The following is a 23,125-nucleotide window of genomic DNA, read 5'->3' as shown; positions in this document are numbered from 1 at the left end:
AAACACCCAAAAAAGCACTGGAGGTGTCTTTGTTTATTTCTGAATGTCAAGCTTGCTGTGGGTTTTGCATATGACTTCAAGTCAAGTCCTGTGCATCCTGTCTTACTTGAGAATGTGTGAAATGTCAATACTCATTGTCATATTCTATAATGACACTTTTTAGTTCAGTGGTGGGTGTAAAAAAGTTTCCAAAAGCATGGAATGTGATCATAATCTGGAAAACATGGGGGGTAAAATCCTGGTTGTATGTGAAAATTGGAAAGATTGGCAATGTGTGGCTGCTGCCTTATGCAGCCCTTGAGTCTTGGCCTGCAGCAGCCATTCATTACAGTGGCTCTTGGCACATCCTTTGCAGGTCCAGCAGTAGTGACCCGTTGCTCAGTAGTTTTGTAGAATTGCTTGAATGATCAGACCAAACAGTTTCACTGGTGAACCAAGCCTGAGTTTGTGTCCCCATGAAAGGGCAGAGCTTGTGTGTTAACTCCCATCACTGCTTACCATTGCTTTTGCCAGCAGCCTGCTCTATGAACAGCTGCTGGAGTACAAAAGGCCAGAGGGAAGTGTCTCAGATTTGCCCTAGTCCTGTCACACTCCAAGTCACTGGAACATGTCCAAGTGCATGGTAAACTACAGGCAGTCTCTGCAGAACAGCCTGTGCAGTTGACTTTAAGTGAAACGTGAATCATCTCAGTCCTAAATTATTTTAATCCAATCAGTCATCTGTGTTGAAGGGTGTAAAGAGAGCACAACCAAGAGAATGGCTGCCAAGTGGAGGATACAAGACACAAATAAATCTGCTAGGATGAGATGAAATATGAACTAATAATGATTTATTCCAAATGCCGCAGGGGTTACAGTGTGGAACCAGTTGTAGAGATATTCAGATGAGATGAATTTTGTAGGCTTTCCCCTGTATGATTTTTTTAGACATAGCAGAGGTGAAGGAAGGCAAAGCTGTTAGCTACACAGAGTACACACAAGGGTTTTGAAGTGCTCACAAACAATTTCTCCCTAATTAATATATGCTTTACAAGTCTCTTGTAAGTAGATGAGCATGAACAGCTGTAGTTCTTTTTATAGATACAAACTAATCTCTAATACATGTTGGAGTTGAAGGATACAGAGAACAACATGCTGTGGATTCGTAAAGCTCTTCTAGCTATGGAAGAATTCTTTTTATACCCTCTAAAAGTGGAAGGGAATGCAAAGGAGTGCAGAGTGCAGTCTTGAATATTGCTTGGAACAAAATCATGACTAGAGCAAAGGATCTAGCTATTAGTGACACATATCATACACTCTTCGTTAACACATCAAACAGCACGTGTGAGTTAGACCTATTTTCTTGACAGATTCAGTCTTTTGTGATCCATATGAAACAGCTAGCATTTGCTAATGTTTGTTCCCATCTTTCAGTAGTGTCAACGGCCTTTGTGACAAAGAAAGAATTACATGTTTTATGCTTTTAAATATTTTTAAAAGCCTCAGCAATAAGTTGTAGTAGAACTCCTTAGACTTAAGGAATATCTTTGAACACACTTCCTGTTTGAAGATGTTTTCTCTCTTCTTTCTCCTTATTATTCTTTCTCCTTATTGCTAGCTGTATATATTATCAGTTTAATATTGTCCTCTGCTGGGAGACAATATCCTGTTGTGGTAGGTGAAGGGAGAGACTGTAACAGCTCCTTTCCATCTCTGATGACTATGATTTCATTTACATAAAAACACTGTGAATTTTGAACAGTGTGTTTCTTTTAGCAATTTATTACTAGCCTGAATGCCTCACTTTTACCATGATTAACATTTGTCTGCTGCAGAAGTCATTATCACCTTAATTTTTAGTTTTAATAACCTTCCTTTTAATAAACCTCAGTTTGACCTAAGTTTCCAGTAGTTTACTTCAAAACAATGCCACAGACCTTCTGGTACCCACTGATTTTTCCCCTCAAAATAATAAGTTAATTACATTTTTATTGATTTTATGGCTTTTTCTGATGTGACACAGGGAAGAATTGATTTACTTAGGACAAAATGCCTTGCTGGGTTCCCTCCACTATTGCAACCAAAGGAAAAACTGCTGGAGGGCCTATGAGGAAGAACTGTTTCAATAATGTTTTGTGCCCTGTTCTTTTTGGCTCACTTTGGACTGACTGGTATGAATTGCAAATTAATATTGTTCACTTCTTCTTATGCACTAGGAGAGACACCGGGGAAAAGCTGAAAGTCACTATTGATAGAACTCTTTCCCTGTCCTTTCAGGGGAAAGAAGTACAATCTCGTGGATTTAGTCACTGTGGAAGAAAACCCTCAGCTATACAAATGCTGCTGTTTAGAGAAGGGGAAAATGAAAATGTCAAAGGGGAATGATATGGATTTCATACATCTCTACAACAACTATTTTTGGGGAACTAAACTTTCTCCTCCCAATATTTATTTTCGAAAAGCACATCAAAAAGTAAACAACTTTGAAGTATCAGAAAGCAGATGTATTGACTTACCCATAAGACATTTCAGTACAAACATTGCTTTGTATTCTGCATTCTTCTCATAAAACCTGCTAAAGTAAAGTCAGAAGGAGTTTCATAATAATCTCCTGTAGCTCTGTGGAAGTTAGCTGAGAATGGGTTAAAATCATCTCTTAAGCCACTGTTGGAAAAGAAGCTAAGTATGGCAAGGATCATAGCCTTTTCCTCAAGTGTTACTCCTTTCTCTTTCCCTGTCTCAGAAATTAAAATAAAGACACAAAACATCAAATTATGCTAAAGTGCATTGCCTTTCATTGGATTGTAGAATAAAATGGGGGCAAATGTGTCATTAACGAGAGAAAGGGGCACTAACTGTGTAATTAATTTTACATTTGGTTGAGAAACTTCACAATAATTAAGAAAGTATCTTCAGGAAGTAATGTACATTTCCCCACAAATTTCTCAGCTTTAGCTCTGTAATAGCTTTGAAGTTAATACACTAAGTGAACAAAGCCAGTTTTGAATATTATCCTTCCCTTCCCTCTCAGGTTAATCCTAGAAGGTTTCTAGGTAAGGTCTGTGCAGTGATGGGGAATGTATGTAAGCAGAGTAAAATCCAAATGAAATAAATATTTTCATGAGCTCCATAAATAAGAAATATTAAAATTACAGTATGACTCAGGTCAAGATGTGATCCCCTGGAGAGAGTTCTGATGTTGAAAAGATCACTCCTCATGTTTTTATCCTTGCTTGTCTTGTATTGTGTCATTGTAGGAGCATTTCAGACCAATCTAGGAAGGTATTCTGGATTCAGCCAGTCCACAGCTGTTCCTGAGCTGTTGGTTAAGGTGGTATTCTGGCTTGCACCACTCACTTAACTGCTGGACTTCTTGTTCTGCTTGTGACTGCTGGATTTAGGGTACAGGAAACCAGAGTTGTATCTAGAAGGCAGCTCTACTCCTTGGACACTGCTGCATGTTATTGTAATACTGGGTATCTGGGCTGAAGGTGATCCCTGGTGAAACTCTCTTCTTTGTCCAATGCTGTTCAGGCTTTCACTTTTCTAAAGGATGCAAAGATTTACAAGAAATGGACAACACAAACATCTACAAGGAGATCCCATTGAATCATCTATAAAAAAATGACATATATTTAGCGCTTTGCTACTCCCCAAGGCTGACTGAAAAGCAGACTTAAGTGATGGAGGGAAAAGTAGATCTGAACACTTGTTTAATATTTAATTAATAACTTATGAAAAAAACCCCCACCTGTTAAACAAGCTAATGTACTAAAGCTTTAAAGACTTTGCATTTGCTACTTAAGTGCTGTCTGCTTGAAGAAAGACCAGGCTAATGACAGCACATTCAACTATGAACAGAAATACTGTGAGTATGCTCAGACAGCCTATGAATTCGATCAGGTAAAGAGTTTCTCCATAAAGAGGGACTACTTAGGGTCATTGGGCAAGAGGTACTGTAAAATGTAATGTAATGTAGTGTTAACAGCATGCATAATTTGAAGGGGGAAGCAAACTTCATAATGAGGTAAAAATTGAGGGAAAGATTAACCAGCATTTTTTGACAATAAGTAGCATTAGCTGTCACTTGCACAGTACCAAAACATCAGTTAGGATGAGGCTCACCATAGCTCATAAGGATCATTGCTGATAATAAGGAGACAATTTAAGGGGATTGTATTAAATTTGGGTTAGTACTGCCTTGTTTCCATCTGTCAACTCTTTGCTTTTATTTCCATGTCTGCTGAGAATTACGGCAAGTTGACTCACTTGTAAGAGATGTCAGATATTTTTACCCATATGCTGTAGCTGTATTAGATGAAGAAGAAACAGACACTAATGCAACATACAACATCTTACTGAATAGGTGACATGGCGTATTTAAAAAACTGACCTTGATTTCCTCCAAGCTGCATGTTTTAGATGTTTGCTGCAACCCAAAACAGAACATTAAATAGTTAACAACATCACTTTATACAGCAGTACTTGCCATAGGACTAAGGCTATCTCAGAAGCATGAGCCATCAGAATGGCTCATACTTTTGAGATATGGCTCAGCTTAGCATATACATCATTAATATAAAGATGGCACAAAGTTAATGCTTCTATGCTCCGCTAAGGAAATCACAGACCTCATTAGAAGACTTACTAAAATCAAGAAAATATTCAGGTTCATGGAAGAAGCTGAACTTTAGAAGAATCCTGTAATACCTATGTTCTCCTTCTGCTTAGTTTCAGCAATGGCCTACCCTTTGTGGTCATGTTTTCTGCACTGTTCTGGGAATATTGTGTAATTTTTGCATCTCAAAACCAACTTAATTTGTGCTTAGGGACTGGGATTGTCATTAGTTTTTGTTGCCAAATCTCAAAACCAACTTAATTTGTGCTTAGGGACCGGGATTGTCATTAGTTTTTGTTGCCAAATATTAAAAGAATAGTTCTTACAGTAGGTGTAGCCATGTACTCTGTGACATTCAGTTCCACCATCAATATGTCATCAGCATCTACAGCTGTCTGAAAAATGAATACAGATAAGACAGATGTAAATAGCATAAAGGTATGTCACAATATCTGACATATGCAAAATGCATAGGGTAAAAAGGGGACAGCAGAGGACTGACTGAAAAGCAGTAATATATTAAAGTTAGCCTCGTTTTTTACCATATTTGTTCTTTTGGTAACAAATGGTGGGACAACCAAGATCAATCAAGTCATTTGGACAGTGCCAGACAAATATTACTAAATACACACTTAAAACCAAACACAAGGCAACTCTTCATTCACATGTTAAGTTCTCTAAAACAGCAGCAGGAATGCAATGAAGCAGCTGAATAATGAACCAGAGTGGGAATAAAAAGCTGATGACCTTTTACAGCCTCTAAGTCGTTATTCACTGTGTTAACTCATAGGTTATCTGCATGTTCTTGGCAGGAACCTTCATGATTAATTATGGTACAATGTGCAGATTTGTTAACTTGTCAGTTCTTAGAGAATTTAGGTATTACACAGTCTGTTACCTTCCCACAATTCCCAGAATCCTGGCTTGTCAGTTTGGCTCTTATGTCACTAGTCTGAGTTGTGTCTTTATCTGTTTTGTAGGAAATTTGTCTTCTGGCAAGTCTGGAGAACATACTGGGAGTATCAGTTTCTGTTTCAGTACAGCCCTAAAATTAATACAAAAAAAAAAAAAAATCACTCTAGGTCCCTTAGACTTTCATCCAGTTTGCCCCAGTTTTACCTAGAAAGAAATCATTAAAGAGACAGGCATTGTATAAAAGACATTTCACAAAAGTTCTACCATATTTAATTTCATAAAATGTCTGCTTATAAGAAGTACAAATAAAACTATCTAGTCTGTTGCATCCAAATTCAGCTTACTATTTTTTTCCTCCACAGGATGCACTAGAAAATTTGAAAGGAAATAGTGTTTTATTACAATCTATTGTTGAAACTTCTCTGATGCCTCTTGTAGCTCCAAGGAGACAGTGTTTCCACAGCTCTACCCACTTAGGAAGCACAGGTGTTTGGAGGAATTAGGGCCAATGTTTCCAAAGTGGCTTGGGTAGAAGCAGAAATAACTAGAAGGAAATGTCTCAGGACTGCAGAACCAGTGCTTTAGGAATATTTTGTTTTCAGTAAGAAGTCCTGGGTTTATAAACTTTGTTCCAATTATTGGGAAAACAAAACAGTGTTACTGAGGGAGTCTGTTTTTTTAAGAATCAAGATTTGCAGTGTAAGAGATGCAATATAAAGATGTTCCCTTGCTATTAGCCAGTTTTAAAACCATCCACCTGACTGGAGGCTACCAGCCAGAAGTATTTCATTTTGATTGGACCAAGAAATCAAAAGAACAGAGAGGGCAAAGAAATTGAAATGTCACTGTTAAAAACAACTGTCAGAATTCAGCGCTTGGCTGGATTAGATACAATTATTATCCTGACTGAAAAAGATCTGCCAAGAATTTTTTTTCCTTTCAGTTATTTGGAAATTTAGTTTGAAACTACTGCAATGAACTAATATGCCTATTTAGTTAGTAATATAACTTTGAGTTACAGGAGGCAGCCTGGGTGCCAAATACTTGCCCTGTTTTCAGCTGCTGTGTAAAACATTTGTTTCCACTTAGATTGGCAGCAGCAAGCTGTTGAGGTCTTCTGTGAGAAAGATTCTGTAATGGATTTACTGATTTGTCTAAATCTGATGATTAATATGTTTCCAAATACATCCCATTTTCAGAAAGCATTATCTTATTTCATTACAACCTTGCTTTCACTAGAGAGCTATTTTCTGACTAGCAGTTTCTTTTTTCTGTGTCCAGACTGCAAATCTGTGGTGAGACAAGCACAGCCTAAAAGTATGATCAGACTTCCAACTAAGCTCTATGCTACCTTCATTATTACTTATAGTATCGGTAACACTTTACTTTCTAAAATTCCTGTTGTTCCATCTTTCCACTTTTCCTTCAGTGTCACCGACCATCAAGAAGAAAATTATCTACATTCTGCTTTTACATGTAGCCTTCTGTCTTTAATTTTGCTTTGTCCCTTCACTTTCTCTGGAGCTTTTATAACAAGACCATAATACATTTCATCTAAAGAATCTACCACTTGGAAGGACTCTATGAAAATAAATTGCTTTACAATTAAAAATGGTGTATGGCAAGTGTCTCCCTTACTGATTCACTGTCAGAGAGAGAAGACAGTCTCCTTTTTCTTTCCTGCAGCCCACTTATCTCAGAAGACTGGCTGCTTATGGTCGCTCGTCTGGAGGAGTGGTAACTGCTGAAGGACCGTGAGTCTTTAGGAGAAACTCTCAGTAGGGGTCCAAGGCAAGGAACATATGTTGCAATGGCTTTTCTAATGGATAAGAGGTAGAACCAGTCAGATTTTTTACTGTTAGCACAAAAATTCAATCATCATAAACAATGCGTTTTTTCAGAGAGATGAACTAATGCTGCATGGACTGGAAAATTACTGGGTACAAAAAGAGTTTTCCAGATATCAGGTCTCTCATATACAATCACCCTGCAAGATCACTTGTTCACAGTGTTATGCAGAACTCAAATTTATTGCTTGGCAGGGATAAGGGCATTAAAATATAACTCTTGGAACTGAAGGGAGCTATTAAAACAATGTTTTATCTGCTTTCAGCTTAATCAGGGCAAAAATAAAATTCTGTCCCTTTAAACTGAACCTCACAGAAGTACTATATAATGAATTATTTTAATCTTCCCCTAAGCAGCTATTCTAGCTCCTCTTACACATCTGTTTGCTGGCTATCTGTAGAGTTGTACAGAATGTGCCTTTATATTGCTGTATTACTTTGCTCATATGCAATATTAGGAAACTCTGGCCTAGCTTACCTCTTCCTGCCAGCCTTATCCACAAAGACATTCCTGCCCACCTCTTTTCTATTCAGTTCCTCAATAGGTGGTTATTAGTGGTGAAACAACAACCTATCTGTGGTATTGCTGCCATCTGTCAAATCTCACTGCCTGCATCTGAACTTGGAGTGGTAATGACTCTTCATTTTACCTGTCAGAGGAAATACTACCTGAAGTATGAAAGACTTGTGAACCATGAGGAGGATTAACAAAATAGGGAAGAGGTGGTTTGACTTACTGTATTGCCTTTCTCACTGGCCTGGTTAATGTAACAAAGTGCTATTTGCAACCCTGCTCAATGTCCGCCCCTCATGAAGACAGTTAAAAATTTGTGGTGCTTTCCTTTGAGATGGAAAGGTTTCCATCTTTTATCATGCAATAGGTAAATACAGATCAGTATCCATACACATCTCTAACCACCATCTGCTCAGGAATTTGCTCCAAGTACAAATGCCACTGACATTTCTATGGCATTGAGGAGTGTTCCTGGGGAGGGCAAGGCTGTCCTACAGAGTTAAAATGAGCCGGTGAAGGAGAGTTCAGGTACTAGACCTAAAAGTGACAAATTTACTCTCAGATTTTCTTTGCTATATTAAACATAACTAGTAAGAATGAGCTTACCTGTATTTGGGGTGAGTGATAGCATAAATGATGGGGTTATGGATGACAGAAGCTTTGGCAATCACAGCTGGTATGGAGTTCATGAAAGGTGTTAGGACGTGGGAATACCTAGAGTAATGCAAACACATCATATATTTACTATTGAGTTCTGCATTTTCTATGCAGTTAAACAGTGGCTAGACAGTGCTTTAAGGCTCTCGAGAGAGAGTAAAAGAGGAGTTCTGTACCAAAACAGTGAGAGAACAAATTCTACATCTTTTGCCTGTGAAGATCAACATCAGTCTAATTGGATTTCTGAGAAATATGATTTTCTTGGGGCTTCTCTGGCAGTACCTTCACTACTATGATTCAGGATTGTGGTAATTCCCATGTTGTTTAACATAGGGACAATGTCAACCTTTAAGAAGGCCTCACCATCCTGGTGAGGAAGTTTCTCATCATACTGTGGGATGAGGTGGAAACGGTTTGCCAATTGCAATACAAGAACCATTTTGTCAGCTGCCTGTTGAGATGCCATTTCACCTCTTAAGGCTTTTCATTGCTAAGGATGATCTCCATATGTTATTTTTAACATGTTTTCTACTGACCGTACTTTAAAAATATTGATTAGAGGTATAAATCTTCACATATTCTGAATAACGTACAGTGTGACCTTACTAGAATGGAGTTTTGGACCTTGAGCTGGGACAATGCTTTGGTAAGGCTGATGGAGAGTTCAGCTAACGTAAACAAACAGTGGCAAAGCCTTCTGTTTAAGCTAATTGTTCCTGTGTTTAAACTAATAATTCCCAGAAAATACAACCTGTAGACCAAAATATTAGTGAGCACAACTGTGTGCTAGCTCACTATTCCCCATTCAAAATATTTTCTAAAGGAATTAAGGTTCTTCCTTCATTTTTCATATGTTTTTGCTCTGTCAGATGAGTTTTCTTTAGTCCAAAACTATAGCCACAGACTCCATGTCTGCCTCCCATGTGTAGCATGCAGCGAGATTTTATGTGAGTCCCTTGCAATAAAATTTTGCATCCAGAAGAAACCCAGGCTTGGTCTATTAATCTGAAAAATCACAGTAGGATTTCCTAAAAGACATAGCTCAGAAATGGAAAAAAATCTGAATGAAGCTATGTTGCTCCCCAGATAGCTTTGTAAGGAACATTTAAAAATGCAAATTTCTAACATATTGCAGAATTATAAAATTGTTCATTTGTTGAGATTTTTGAGAGGATGAGACATGAAGCAGAAGTCCAAATTCAGCATGTACTTGATCCTCCTAAGGCAGATGCTGAATTGTACACGATAGTGCAACAGTTCTACATAGTGGTCAGCTTAAAGCATCCCCTAAGTGATTTTCTTTTAGGTCTCTTACAGTACTGCAAGGTAGCTGTGCTTCATTTCTCTGTCTTCTTGCTTCTCCTCAGTGTCTAACATGCCACATGTCACCAGTGGATGTCCAGTACCTAAGTTTCTCTTTGACAGAAAATGGGATATTAGGACACACTTGAAGAGTTTGTGTTCCTGAGTGAGGAACCTGTTTACCTTCACATAGAAAATGTTTGTTGCAGCTGGGAATCACCCATCTGCATACAAAGGGAGAGGATCCACTTCCCTCAGTATTTTTTTCCTTCTTAAACATAAGACTTTAGAAGTGCTGTGTTTAGGAAACTGTCTTTCTAAGCAGTGTTTGAGATGAAGCCCTGCAGTGGCCTCTTTCTTGGGTGTGTAACAAAAATCACCCTTGTCTTCCAAAATGCTCCATCATAAATACATTTGAGCTGTGTGTCAATTTTAGGAACACCTACTTTTTATCTGACTTGAAAAATACAAAGAAAAGTGTTTTGTACTGTCATAGGGAATCATCCAGTTGAGGTTTTGCTGCTGATAAGCCTTCCTAAAAGAGATAGTCACACACATTTTAGAGAGGCCAAACTGAAGCACAGGAAAATTCACATCTTAAGGTGGGAGAAATAACCACACAGAGACAAGGCATCTGGATTCCCAATCCATTACTTATGCCTGGTGTCAAGGTATCAACTGTCTGGTGTCAAGCTACATGTTTTAATACTGTCATGCTTCTGTTGAAATTACTGTGTGAAATGCTGACAATTAAATAGTTGAAGAACATGCTTTGATGATTTATATTTATGATCTTTTATATCCAGCATCAAAAAGCTCCCAACACATGTATATATGTATATACTAATTTTGAACTTGCTTATACATGTAAGGAATTTTAGCAGTTTAATGTAACAAAAAAAAAAAAAAAAAAAAAAAAAAAAAGAATATACTTATGTAGATTAAAGAAGTAGACAAAAAGAAGAGATTCAACCCCTGGGAGGATCTTTTTGGAGTGCTTTATTTAGCATTTTGGTACTAAATAAAGTTCAGATAGTTCAAATACCCTAGCATAGAGAATGCATTCAGAAATTTTTAGCATGGCAGTTTATGTTGCCAGTTATAATATTCTTGTTTTCTTTCTCTCTTTTTCTTTCTTTCTTTTTTTTTTTTTATTTTCTTAATGTCAAACTAAGAAAAAATCAGTCAGTATGTGCCCCATTTGTTAACTATCACTCCTAAATACATGAATGTTTTGGACATCCTTCAGACATCAAACATGACAAGTAGTTTTGACATTCATCTATCTTTTACATTTCCACATCTTCTGCTTTCACTGAATATTGCTTTACTGATACTCTTTATAATTACCCAGCAAAAGCTACCAGAGCAACAACAGAGTATGGTGACCAGGAAATGACAAAAAACAAGATGACAATCAGTGCAATTTTGGCCATCTTCCACTCATTTTTCATCCTCTGATACTGTTTCTGGAACTCTCTATTTCCACATTTGCATCCAAATGTCTGAATAGACCTAGGGAAAAAAAACATACAACAGAAAAAAAAAAAAAGGTAGGGAAATGAGCAAATAGCTTCATGAAGTGGGACAACAATACAACAATTACCCTTCTGCTACTTTAGGCTTTAGGCTAAAACTCATGCAACTTTTGTTAATGCAAGTAAGTGACCCATGCTTCCCAATTCGATGTACTTCTGTTGCGCTAATCAATGGCAAAATCCACATGTGCTTCAATGAAAAAAATAGCAGGAAAGTACCAAAAGATTTTCCACATAAAGCAGGTATTCAAGCCAATTGAGTATAGCTGAGTTAAAGACACTTAGAGGAGTCTTTGCTTCCCTGGGTCCTGTTTTGCAACCTTGCTGTCCCTTCGTACTTCTGAGCTAAGTGACCTGATCTGCTGGGATCTATGGGAATGGTACCCACAGATGGCACGTGGAGTGGCAGGCTGCCCTTTACATTTTAAGCAATATCTTTTTGTTTCAGAGTCCTTCTATTAAGTCTTTAATCTCCTTTTTTATTTAAATTTATAGTTCAATTCCATCTATTTTTCTGTGAAATAGTTATTGATACACTGCCATTAGGTGCTTCTGAGGTCCCTATTGTATTTATTCTGGTTGGTTAATTTCTGTACCCTTTTCCATGTCATTAAATAATACACTGATAAGCTCAGACCTAAATTCAGGAATGGCCCTTCTAAGAATTGTATGTCTTACCATGTTGACTATTGACAGAATTCTTGAGAATTCTTGTTTGGTTTTCTGTTTCAGTTGTGCTTACAAAATAACTGTGAGAAACGCATCCCGATTTTCTTCTTTCTTTCTTTGTTTTAAGAAATCAAACAGTCACTTAAACACAAGGATAAAAATTTAGGACTGTTGGCTACTTACTTGTTGGCCTTCTTGATAGCCTCAAAGATAGAGACATAGCTGTATATGATAGCTATCAATGGAATGAAAAAGACAAAGCAGAAGAGCAGCATCGTGTAGGCACGGACTGATGGTGTGAAAGTCATATAGTCCCAGGAACAGGAAGTCAACAAACCTTCAGGAACATATGCACCTAGAAAGGAAGACAGGAGAAGGCATAAACCATGAAGTGAATGTTATTCTGAGTGCAGAAGTCAGAGAAGATACTCAGAATAACATGGGATTTAGTCCTATTCTCTGAAAGGGAAAGAAGGGTTTAACAGGATAAACAATTCTTCATGTAAAGAACTTTTATATTTTCTTTTATTTTGTTTCCCTATTGTATTTATGCTTAGCAGTCTAAGGCTTCAGAAAACAAAGTAATTTTGCTTCAGTCTTGAATATTGTTTACAACTCATCATAGTCATAAGGAATCTCTTCAAATACTTATTTGGGTCTGGGACCAGACCTGTATTGTTTTTTACTATCTCCATTTCCTGTCCAATTGGTTTCTTCCTAAGGAGTCAAACCAATTGCTCTAGGTACCATTTTTCTAAGCATGTGCAGATAAGAGAAATTTACTGGGCAAAAGAAAAAGATTTATTGTGTAGACCAAATAATTTTGTCATAAAGGAAAGCTGAGTAGAACTAAAAAAAAATTACATACATACCTAATGTTCTACCTGAAACAAAATGTATTATCTTTAAAGGAACTGTTTCAAACTGTTAAGTAAATAAATTGGCAATAGCAATGTTTTTTTTTTTACTTTGGAATTTTAATTTTAACTGTTTATGCTGATATTTTCTGTTCTGCTCTTAAAAATATTGCACCAGATGTTCTCAAATGCATCTAATTACAGTGTGAGAGTTCATACTGTGGGCACTATTACAATCTAATTACAAGATAATAACACCCTTCAAGCAATTATTCCACCTTCTTCAACTGAAAATCTCTAATCTAAGGCTGTATTGTCATTTTGTTATTCTAACAGCTCCTCACTCAACTAATGACTACTTCTGTCAGTATTGCAGTTTGTTTAAGCATTGTTCATGTTTAGGGGGACCAGAACGGCAATAATATAACAATAACAGAACTCTGCTGAAATTCTGTTCAGTACCTGAGTTGGTTGTTGCATCCTTTACTAGTCAAACATATCTATGTTCTCACCTCACTTGGCAGATACATTCTCTTCTGGAATTAGGGAGCATAATGGTGGGCTGGGGTTTTGAACGATGAATTCATTCTAACTTAGTGACTGCAACTGGTGACTCTCAGGAAATAAACTTAATGGCAGTGAGGCAGATTCCAGTGAGGAAGAATAACAGAAACTTGCTTTGTCACAAATTGCAATGATCAAGGTGCTGTATGAATGTTCCAATTTCCATGTGTAAAATTCACATTTACAAAAGCATTTTAGTTACTACTAAATGCCATGCTTATTGGAAGCCAGTGACAACACCAATGAGTGAATGGAGAACACCATTCACTCATGGCAACACCAAGTGAAATTTTGTCCACCCAGAACACAGTCAAGACATACTGAAGATCTTCTGGCACAAATGCTCAAACTCTTATGTGAATGAAAAGAATTAGATTGACACTGTTGTCTTAGCACTTCTGTGGAGGAAAATTCATCAGAAATAACAAAAATACATTTATTTAACTTATATATTGTTGAATTTGATTCAATGGAAGTAGACATGGGATAATGAGCAGGCGCATTCTTCATAAATTTTGGCCATGAATTTATCTACTGTTCTTTATGCAGCAAAGGGCAGCATGCATATTTATGCACATTAAGTAATGTGCTTAAGGAAAAGTGCCACTGTCATATAATATGCTGTAATGCCCACTGCATTCTTTTCTTTTGATTAGAGACCTTCAGTTTCAACATGTGTTTAATCTTTTTTTTCAAACGGATCTACTCAAGCCTTGTATGTGAACTATGAATTCAACCTTCTTCTGTACCTTTAACTGGTCTTTAATCCAATACTATGAGGGCAAAAAAGTTTTATTCCAGGTCACTTACTCCATCCAAAGAAGGGTGGGAGGCTCCAAGCCAAAGAGTACAGCCAGACTCCTACCAGGATTATTAGGGCCTTCTTCTTTGACGTCACTCCAACAGAAGCCAGAGGTTTAGTGATGACAAAATATCTGTCCAAGGCAATCACCATCAAAGTGATCATAGATGTAATGCCAAAAAGAGCTCCGCAGAAGGCATACAGCTCACAGCCTTGCAATGAAGATGACAGAAGTAGCAGTGAAATTAATCTACCCATGCTAATTATTTCTAGGAGAGTTCAAGTCTGTGTTTCTTATGAACTAATGTCTTCTGGAATTTGTAAAGCAGTGAAAGTTGAGTTTTCCTGCAGTTATAATGCTACTTCAAAGCAGCTGTCTGTCTTGCTAATTACATTATCCATGGAGATAAACTTCAAAGATTTTGTTTGCTTCAATTGATGGAGACAGTGACACAACATATTTTCACTCATTGATTTCTGATTCTAGTGGGATAATTTCAGCAGTCCATTAATATCTTGTTTAAGTACAGTTTTACTGCAGGTCCCATAGAAGCAGCTGTTTTGCTTAACAATGGGATATAGTTACTTTGGTACTGTTCATGTCTCAAGGGCAGCAAAACTGAAGTAAATATGAATATATTAATGAGTAATTTAGCTGAAGTAAATATTCAGACTATGAATACATTAATGAGTGATTTTAATTGTTCAAACAACCTAATGATTAAAAACAGTGGTTTGGATTAGTTTTAACATGTATGCAAATGAGCACTTAACGGAAGTAAAATAAAAATATGCTTTTGGTCATCAGAGATCAAAATAGCAATTTTACTTCTGTGAGTTTTCTTTCTGTCAAGTACCTGTTCAAGAGGCAAAGACTAGTCTTCCTCTTATAACAGTTATATTGGAAGAATGAAAGCACCTTCATTCCACATTTTCTTACTACACAGGAAGTGTAGAATTTCTGTTGTGAAAAATCAGATTTTCCAGGCTTTCTTGCCTCACTATGCCAGGTGCAAGTCCCAGAGCAGGTTATTTAGAAGGGCTTTTAAGCCAGTGTGCTGAGGGGTAGTACTTCTTTGTCAGAGGACTCCTACAGTAGCTAAGTCACGAGATGACTGGGGAAGAGCACTGGCAAGAAGATTAGTGCTGTGCCTCATGTTACCTGTGGTGCCTTTGCCCCTGTCTCATTAACGTCATTTTCCTCTCCTGATAGAAGTTTATTTATTGCACACAGACACAAATATTCAAAGAAATGTTTGTGTCAACACAAACAATGATGAGAAATGTTCTCAATATTGCAACAGTACCTGAGGGTAGATAGATCAACTGCCACTATGGTAAGAACAAACATAGTGAAATCTTAGAAAGAAAATATACAAACCTTTTTCACCGAAAATCCAGTGTTTGTAGAGGCTGCTGGTGAAAAAAACTGGAGACTGTGTAATGGACATCAGGAAGTCACTAATAGCTAGATTGATGATGAGTATGTTGGCTGGAGTCTGAAGGCTCCTACTCCTACAGAAATCAGAAGAAATGTTGCTAAACACTGCTGCATTGTTAATTATGCTGTTACTCATTCCCGTGAGCTCGCAAATCCCACTACACGGTAAGCTAAAGTAGAGTGCTTCTTGTTTCCCTCATGAGGGAACACAAGCAAGGCCCAGTTTTACACCCTTTTACTCCTGTGCAGTTTACAGGATTGTTTTGATAACCAGCTCAGTGATGGGGATATATCACACTGTTCTTTAGATATTCTAACCAGTGCACTGCATGTCCACGCTTAACAGGAAGTTAGAGCTGGTGTACACTATGGATGTCTGGATCTGGGCTGTGTTAAGCAGGAGAAGGGGCATGCATTTTCCACTGTTGATAAGATCAACAGTGCCTTCCTAATATAGGGATTAAGCAAACTCACTACAAACCACATCAAGCACTTTGTTTTACATCAGCTCTTCTCTGTGACACTCATTTCATTGGCCCAGACTCTGTCTTTAAAAGAGCAATAAGCAGCGTATTCTGCTTGCTTTTGTTATTCATCATATTACATTACCATGTTTTAAAGGGTACACATAAAAACTCAACCGAGAACTCTTCACTTTGGGGCTCAGTGTGACTACTTAGCGCCTTTTTCAATTTCAGTCTTAGACATAATAGAAAAATAGGTGAATAAACCATGGTTTTTTTTCACTGGTCCAGAATCAATCACTAGGACCATCATCCCCTTTCTGTCAATTTAGGAGCAAGGAGGTATTATTTGTAGGTGCTTATGGGTTGTGTGTATTTGTTTGTAGTCTGTGAAGTCACTGAACACATTTCTGTTTCACGCAGCTGGTTCTCTTATGATTTGTCATTACCTGAGGCTGCTTTGTAAGCACCTAAACTGTTTTCTGAATTTATTTCTGATGTACTCGTTACTTAGCTATCAGTATCCCTTTCTGTCTTCATATCACCTTCAAATGAAGACAAGCTGTGTCCTGAAGTGGAAGTGCCATAGCTGGATTTCCTGTATGGGACCAGCCAAAGAGCTAAGCTGGCTCATGTACTTCATCCTGACATATCTGATCTTCATGCCAACACCTTTTCTCTTCTTAAGGCCACTGCCATTCTCACTTAAGTATGCCATTCTACTCTGAATGAACATACCTACTGCCCATAAATACAGGCTTGAGACCAAGACAACTTCCATCTGTACTCCAGTGATCTAAGTCAACACAGCCAAATTATCCTATAATTTGTTGCTATTATTTTGGTTTATTACATTTATGCCTAAAGACATAGTAGAAGTTCACTGGCTTGAACATCATGTCAATGCTCTGCCCCAGTGTGACAAATCAGACACAGAATGAGGAGTGAACAGGAATGGTGAGCATATGACATTGTTGTCAGAGATCCAATTTCCCTCAGATATAAAAGTTGGAATGTGGCTTTAGTTAAAAGGAAACAAGCCAAATGTTGGAAAATGTGAAAAAAAAAAAAAAAAAAGGCCACTAATGAACAAGGGGGAAGAAAGAAACTGACAAATAAGAAACAGGAGGAAAGAAACACCTAAAATAGAGAAGATTTGTGAGGTTCAGAGATGCAAACCAGCCTATCAGTTCAATGCAGACACAGTTATCCAGTAGAAAAAAAATTCACTGCAATATTTCTGCTTTGGCTGCATTTCTATAACTTGGAATATCTGTGTGGTTCTTTGCAATCTTGCTAACAATTTTGCTATGGCTGTGGTTAATGGGAAGAAGTCAGAGGGAAATGGCAGACTGCCACTCTTTTCCTACAGTAATGTCTCTTGGTGCATTTTACTCTGCCAGTGAAGAAGTCTAAGAGTATTCCAGGACTATGTTTGCAGCACACAGGATACAGTTGAAGTTCATATATTTGAATATTTAAAAAGACATTCAAAAGAAAGGTACCTACCTGCAGAAAGCATAGAAGACCAGGAAATTACCCAGAGTTCCTGTAATCCCCACTATAAGAATGACAACTCCAATTGTATAATGGGCATGATCTGGGACATCCACTGTGGGAAAGGCACGAGGAACATCTTGCACTGTCATCTTCTGTGGAGCAAATAAGAGGTCATAGGTATATTGCCAAACTTTTCTGAATAAGCTGGCATGTGCTTCTCTAGAAGGGAAAATGGTCAAGAATACAAAAAGACAACAAGCAAAGAAAGAATAAATCCAAATTCCTTTTACTGTTGATCATCTTTGCAGTATAAATATGCCACCAGCAGTGCAAAGGATGTATGCTTACTGTTGATTTAGAATTTTGGTGAAGAAAAGCAACCTATTCTCTCCCAAAAGAAAAATAAGGATATAGAGCAGAAAAAGAGACAGGAAGACCTGGAGACAGGCAACCTGTTTCATTGCATCTGACATCAGGTAATGCAGTATTTAACAAGTAAGCTTCCTATAGATTTAATATCAGGAAAGTTTCTGTACCTGTGACATGGGCTAGAATTCTCTTAGTAAAAATGTTCTATGGATAAATAAATGAAGTGGTATGGCCACTTCATTTTTCCCACTGAATAACACTGAATTTTGAGGTGCCCTCAAGAGCTGATTACCAAAAGTGTGGCAGCTTGAACTTGAAGAGCTTGAAGAGTCTTTTGGAAATACAATAAAGGATCAGAAAAACTACACCACAAATCCTTTCTACCTTATGCCTGGTTTCCACACCAGTTCTGATTTTGGTCTGCCTAAATCAAGGTATTTTACTCTCTGTGAAGTATTTAATAAACCACTTGATTGAAGCATTTGTATCTTAATCAGTTAATAACTCACAGCAGAATTCAGTACCCAAGTCTGAAGATTGCAGCATTGGAAATGGGTATTTTTGGACAATAGAGGCAGACATTACCTTTGAATACATCTGTGAGGTTGGGCTGAGGTTATTACAGGCAGTGTGGATATTAAACCCATGTGCCAGTAGCAAGAGGTGAACCCCAGGAGTGCCTGGAATTCTGGACAAGATTGCTTTTTGTGCGAAAGATCTGCCCACAGCAATGCTCAACCACCAGGGTGCACTCCCTGGGTTTCTACATTAGCACCAATGAAATGCTGGACAAATACTCTGATCTTAGAGAAGGAAAATGTAGTTCTGGCTGTTACTGTAATTGGAGCAAAATGTTAAGTTTGATACACTAACTGAATTACAGTATCACAGCATTTATGGTTCAGGTTCCTGCAGCAAAGTGGAAGTTGGCATAACATCATTAACATCAATGGCATCTTGCCCAGCTAGAACTTGCTGTGCTCAACACGCTGCCAGTAAACTAACAAAAATAATCCCATACTAATAGCAAGTGGGTAGGGAGAGTCTGAGATAAAATTCTTTCAAGAAATGAGATCATGTGTTCTTTGGTTTGGGTTGGTTTTATTTCTCCTTAGTCTTCTCGCTAGAACAGTTTTAAACAGCTGTTCTGCACAGAGTTAATTATGATTATTAGGGGAAGGGAGATTTCTGATAGTTTTTCCCCTGTAGCTATCAATTTAATCAGAACTAGATCAATGTAATGAAATGAAGCAAATAAAGGAACTTGTTTTGGCTACGAAGAATAGATTAAAGTGGATTTAATTTGAATTAAATTTGTGGAGGACTAAGGACAAGGAAAAATTTCAAAGATAAATATAAATACACAGAGAAATTGCAAGAGAGCCAAGATTAGTCAAGGGAAAGTAGAAGACTTTAAAAATCATTTATTAATGAAACAAGTTCAGAATAAATAAAAATGTCAAGTGTGAGGAAAAAGAAAAGGATACTATTTATACTGGAGCAGTGTTAGGGCCTAAATTATAAAACTACATATATTATCAGGAAAAGGTGTGTGGCAAAAGAAATAAATTAGCATTTTAATGTGGACTTCCTGTAGACCTTGGATTTTTACCAGAGGATACAACTCAGGTCTTCTCTAAGAGAGAAAAATCAATTATTAAAAAAAAGTAGTTCCACTATTTTAATTGGAAATACAATTATTAGTTTTTACATTAAATAAAGGTACTGGTTGATTGAGAGGGCATTAGATCACACCTACGCACTTCAAATCCATCACTAAGTTGCATACATACACATGGCTTCCATAGTAGACAAAAATACATGCCTGTATCTAGTTCAGCCCTGTGTCTTCTGCAAGAATCAAAAGAAAGAACAGGGAGAAAAAGATAGTGCTTGAGAAAATCAGGTCAGCAGGATAATCAAGAAATCAGATAATTCCCAAAGCCTTTCTCTATTTAGTTTCTCCAATGCATTAGCCCTGTTTATTCTGTCTTCTATTATCATTACACAGTACAAGTACTTGGTTGGCAGGGGAGAATAAAAATCCCCTTGTTGCAATCCATATTGTTGCACTTGTCCTTTGAGAATACTCTGAACAACTACTTCAGTTGCAGTGATAATACACAGCAGTGTTGCATGTTTTCTGTTCAACCTTCTTTCTACAAACACCTCATAATGAAGATATTTGGACTGGGACTGGCACTATTTAACATTTTGTTGGCGATATGGAGAGTGGGATTGAGGGCACGGCACTCTCAGCAGCTTGGCTGATGACACTCAGCTGTGTGGTGCTGTTGACATGCTGGAGGGGAGAGATTCCATCCTGGAGAGGCACCTGGACAGGCTTGAGAGGGGGGACCATGCAGACTGCATGATGTTCAACATGGCAATGTGCAAGGTCCTGCGTGTGGGTCATGACAATCCCAAGCACAAATACTGGGTTGTCGGAATCTGTGGGTATTGTTGATTCCGAGATTGTAGAAAGTCTCTGTCTTTCTGCCTCGTTGCCAAAGAAGAAGCCATAATTCGTCTGTGCTGGTTTCAAGGTTGTTTATTCTGTTTATCTCTAACATGTTCTGCTGCCCTGCCGCAGCTCTGTCCTGCAGGGCAGCGTGTGGGGCTCTGCCCTCAGTGGGATGTTACAAACATTAAATACCACAAACTACCTGTGCTGGATTTACAATAATGTGCCAATATCTGTCACCTACGTTGAACAGCGTGCCCCCAGCCTGAACCAACAGAAAAATGCCAACACTACAGTGAAACATGGAGGGCATGAAGAAGGAGAAAAAGGACAAGACACACCCAATTTCCTCCATCTTGTCCCCTTTGAACTCCTAATCTAGAATCCTAAAATTTTACTTTTGCACCTGTGCCAAACTTAATTATTACTTATATCAAACACTCAGAGCTTGTAATTCATCCTGTAATATTGAAAACTCTGTTCCATGGACAGAGATCACAGACGGTGTTTCTGGGGGCTCTGTACAGGGGGGTTCCTGACCCCTGCCAGGGTCCCAGGCCTTCCAGGGAAGCCCTGGATTCCCACAGCTACTACTTAATTCTAAATCACCATATTGTTGTCTTTAAAGCTTTCTTTTTATGACATACCTAAAACCCTCTAATTTTAAAAAATCCCACAGAAGGGACTTTAAAGATCCTCTAGTTCCAACACCCCTACAATGGCCAGGGACACTTTCCACTATCCCAGGTCACTCAGAGCCCCATCCAGCCTTGCCTTGAATACTCCCAGGGATGGGACATCCACAGCTTCTCTGGGCAATGTGTTCAGAGCCTCACAGCCCCACAGTACGGAATTTCTTCCTAATATCTAATCTAAACCTACCCTCTTTTAGCTAGAACTCATTACCCCTTGTCCTACCACTTGTAAATTTTCCCCATTGAATTCTCTTGGAGTCCCCCTTCAGGTACTGGAAAGATGTTCTAAGATCTCCTCAAAGCTATCTCTTCCCCAGGCCCAACAAACCCAACTCTCTCACCTTTAGTCAAGATTCAAAGCAGGTTTTATAACTTTGGTTATGTGTGAAAACAGGCCTTTTGCTAGAGCTTTGTAAAAATTAATGTTCTTAATCTCTGGAAGGCATATAATTTATTATTTATTTACAGTATAGTTTCACAGAATCAATTTGAGAAGTGCCACACTGGTTCAGACAAGCATTCCTGACAAAATACCAGCCTGCCTTTAGCCTCTATTTCATAGAGATACCAAATGGGCATAATAAACAGTGATGTGGGAATCTAATTTTAAGAAGCGTCTTAATAATTGGTTTGTACCCCAAAACAGTGTTATTATCCATTGGAATGGAAAATCTTAGTCCTCCATAAATTTTAATCCTCCATATTATAGTTGTAATCCTTTGCCAAATCCTACTCTGTCATTTGCCTCAATAGATGCAGAGTTAAGTTATGGAGCTGCTCTGTGTCAATGTGTTTCTTTCTGGTAGGATGTCCTTGTGGAAGCACTAGAGGAGAGGGAAGCAGCTAGGTTTTATGAAGTGTGCCTTCTTAAAATGCTCACTGTTTTCCCTAGAGGAATATTTGTCTACCACCTCCAACAAAACAGCTAAAGCAGATCTATGTTTTCAGTTGTCTTGCAGTAAACTTGCCTGAGACTTACAAACTTGAGGTGATTTCTGGGGGTTTGGAGAAAAGCATATGTTTTATAGGTAAATATGTCTAAATCCTTGCTGCAGCACAATATGGAGCTTCATTATTCTATATTTATGACCTGCTGCACAGCTGCTTGCAAGGGAGGCAGAATTCTTCCTTGAGGGACAATCTGAGGAACCAGCTTGCTTCTTTAGGAAGAGAGACTAAGGCTTGGTGCAAGCAGAGGAGTAAAAATTAATCAGTCACAGGGCAGATTCATTGAGGCACATAGGGCAGAACTTGTATTTCACAATAAAGTTTGTCAAGACCCTCCAAGACACTAATCTGAGGACAGTTGAAAGGATAATGGGACTCCTTTGCAATCCAAACCAAAACCATGATTCCTAAGTGATTTGTCCAGGTAACAAGGAAGTCTATATCAGATGTTAAACCCAGGAATATTTGATGCCTGTATCTGTTTTGTCTTGGGAATCCGTTTATCATACAGTTTCCTAAAGAGAATGTTTTCTAAATAGTTACTTCACAATTGATTAAATTAAAAAACCCAAACCAGCTAACCTCTGAATTACTTCTAGTTGAGGATACACCATTTTTGAAAGTCCAACACACATCCCCATAGCATGAGAAAAGCATTTCTGTATAAGTGATAAAAGGACAAGGTTCCAAGAATAGAATTCAACTATTACCGAGCAAAATCATCTGTTCTTTTTCAGAGTGAGGAAATATAATCATATCACTTAAGTATCACTCACTTGGAGATGTTTATTTCTGAAGTCCTACTAAAGCTAACAGTGATGATGGAGGAAGCAAGGCCATGCAAGCAAATACTCATAGTAAATAATACCTGATATAGCCCACTTCTCACAGTCTCACAATGGCAAGAGTATAAGATCAGGTTTAGTCATAGCTACAGGGAAAGAAGAAATCCTCATAAGGTCATTTGGGCATTTGAACATAT

General features: G+C 37.9%; 2 protein-coding genes across 10 annotated transcripts in view; one reads left to right on the top strand and one right to left on the bottom strand.

Annotated features, from left to right (window-relative positions):
• The window catches only part of WAPL (WAPL cohesin release factor), a 134,379-nt gene that overhangs the window by 9,946 nt on the left and 101,308 nt on the right, over positions 1–23,125 (top strand). The gene's annotated exons all lie outside the window — the stretch shown is intronic.
• OPN4 (opsin 4) overlaps positions 816–23,125 on the bottom strand; it is a 38,386-nt gene continuing 16,076 nt past the window's right edge. For 2 of the 7 annotated variants that reach the window (XM_072931454.1, XM_072931451.1), the window contains exons 2-12: positions 17,677–17,819; positions 15,644–15,777; positions 14,271–14,474; positions 12,223–12,394; positions 11,183–11,347; positions 8,480–8,587; positions 7,151–7,331; positions 5,496–5,642; positions 4,924–4,992; positions 4,373–4,408; positions 816–3,525 (exon numbers count right to left, since the gene is read on the bottom strand). In XM_072931454.1, coding sequence (XP_072787555.1) covers positions 3,337–3,525; positions 4,373–4,408; positions 4,924–4,992; positions 5,496–5,642; positions 7,151–7,331; positions 8,480–8,587; positions 11,183–11,347; positions 12,223–12,394; positions 14,271–14,474; positions 15,644–15,777; positions 17,677–17,816 — 1,545 coding nt within the window. In that variant the 5' untranslated portion in view covers positions 17,817–17,819 and the 3' untranslated portion in view covers positions 816–3,336. Of the gene's footprint in view, positions 3,594–4,372; positions 4,409–4,923; positions 4,993–5,495; positions 5,643–7,150; positions 7,332–8,479; positions 8,588–11,182; positions 11,348–12,222; positions 12,395–14,270; positions 14,475–15,643; positions 15,778–17,676; positions 17,820–23,011; positions 23,075–23,125 lie in introns of all 7 variants that reach the window. The other 5 variants (XM_072931453.1, XM_072931452.1, XM_072931456.1 and 2 more) reach the window with 5 other exon arrangements.

Source organism: Taeniopygia guttata, chromosome 6 (genome assembly GCF_048771995.1).
Source record: "Taeniopygia guttata chromosome 6, bTaeGut7.mat, whole genome shotgun sequence".
Taxonomy (NCBI): domain Eukaryota; kingdom Metazoa; phylum Chordata; class Aves; order Passeriformes; family Estrildidae; genus Taeniopygia; species Taeniopygia guttata.
The sequence above is the reverse complement of the archived record's forward strand: the minus strand, read 5'-3'. Positions and strand labels throughout refer to the sequence as shown.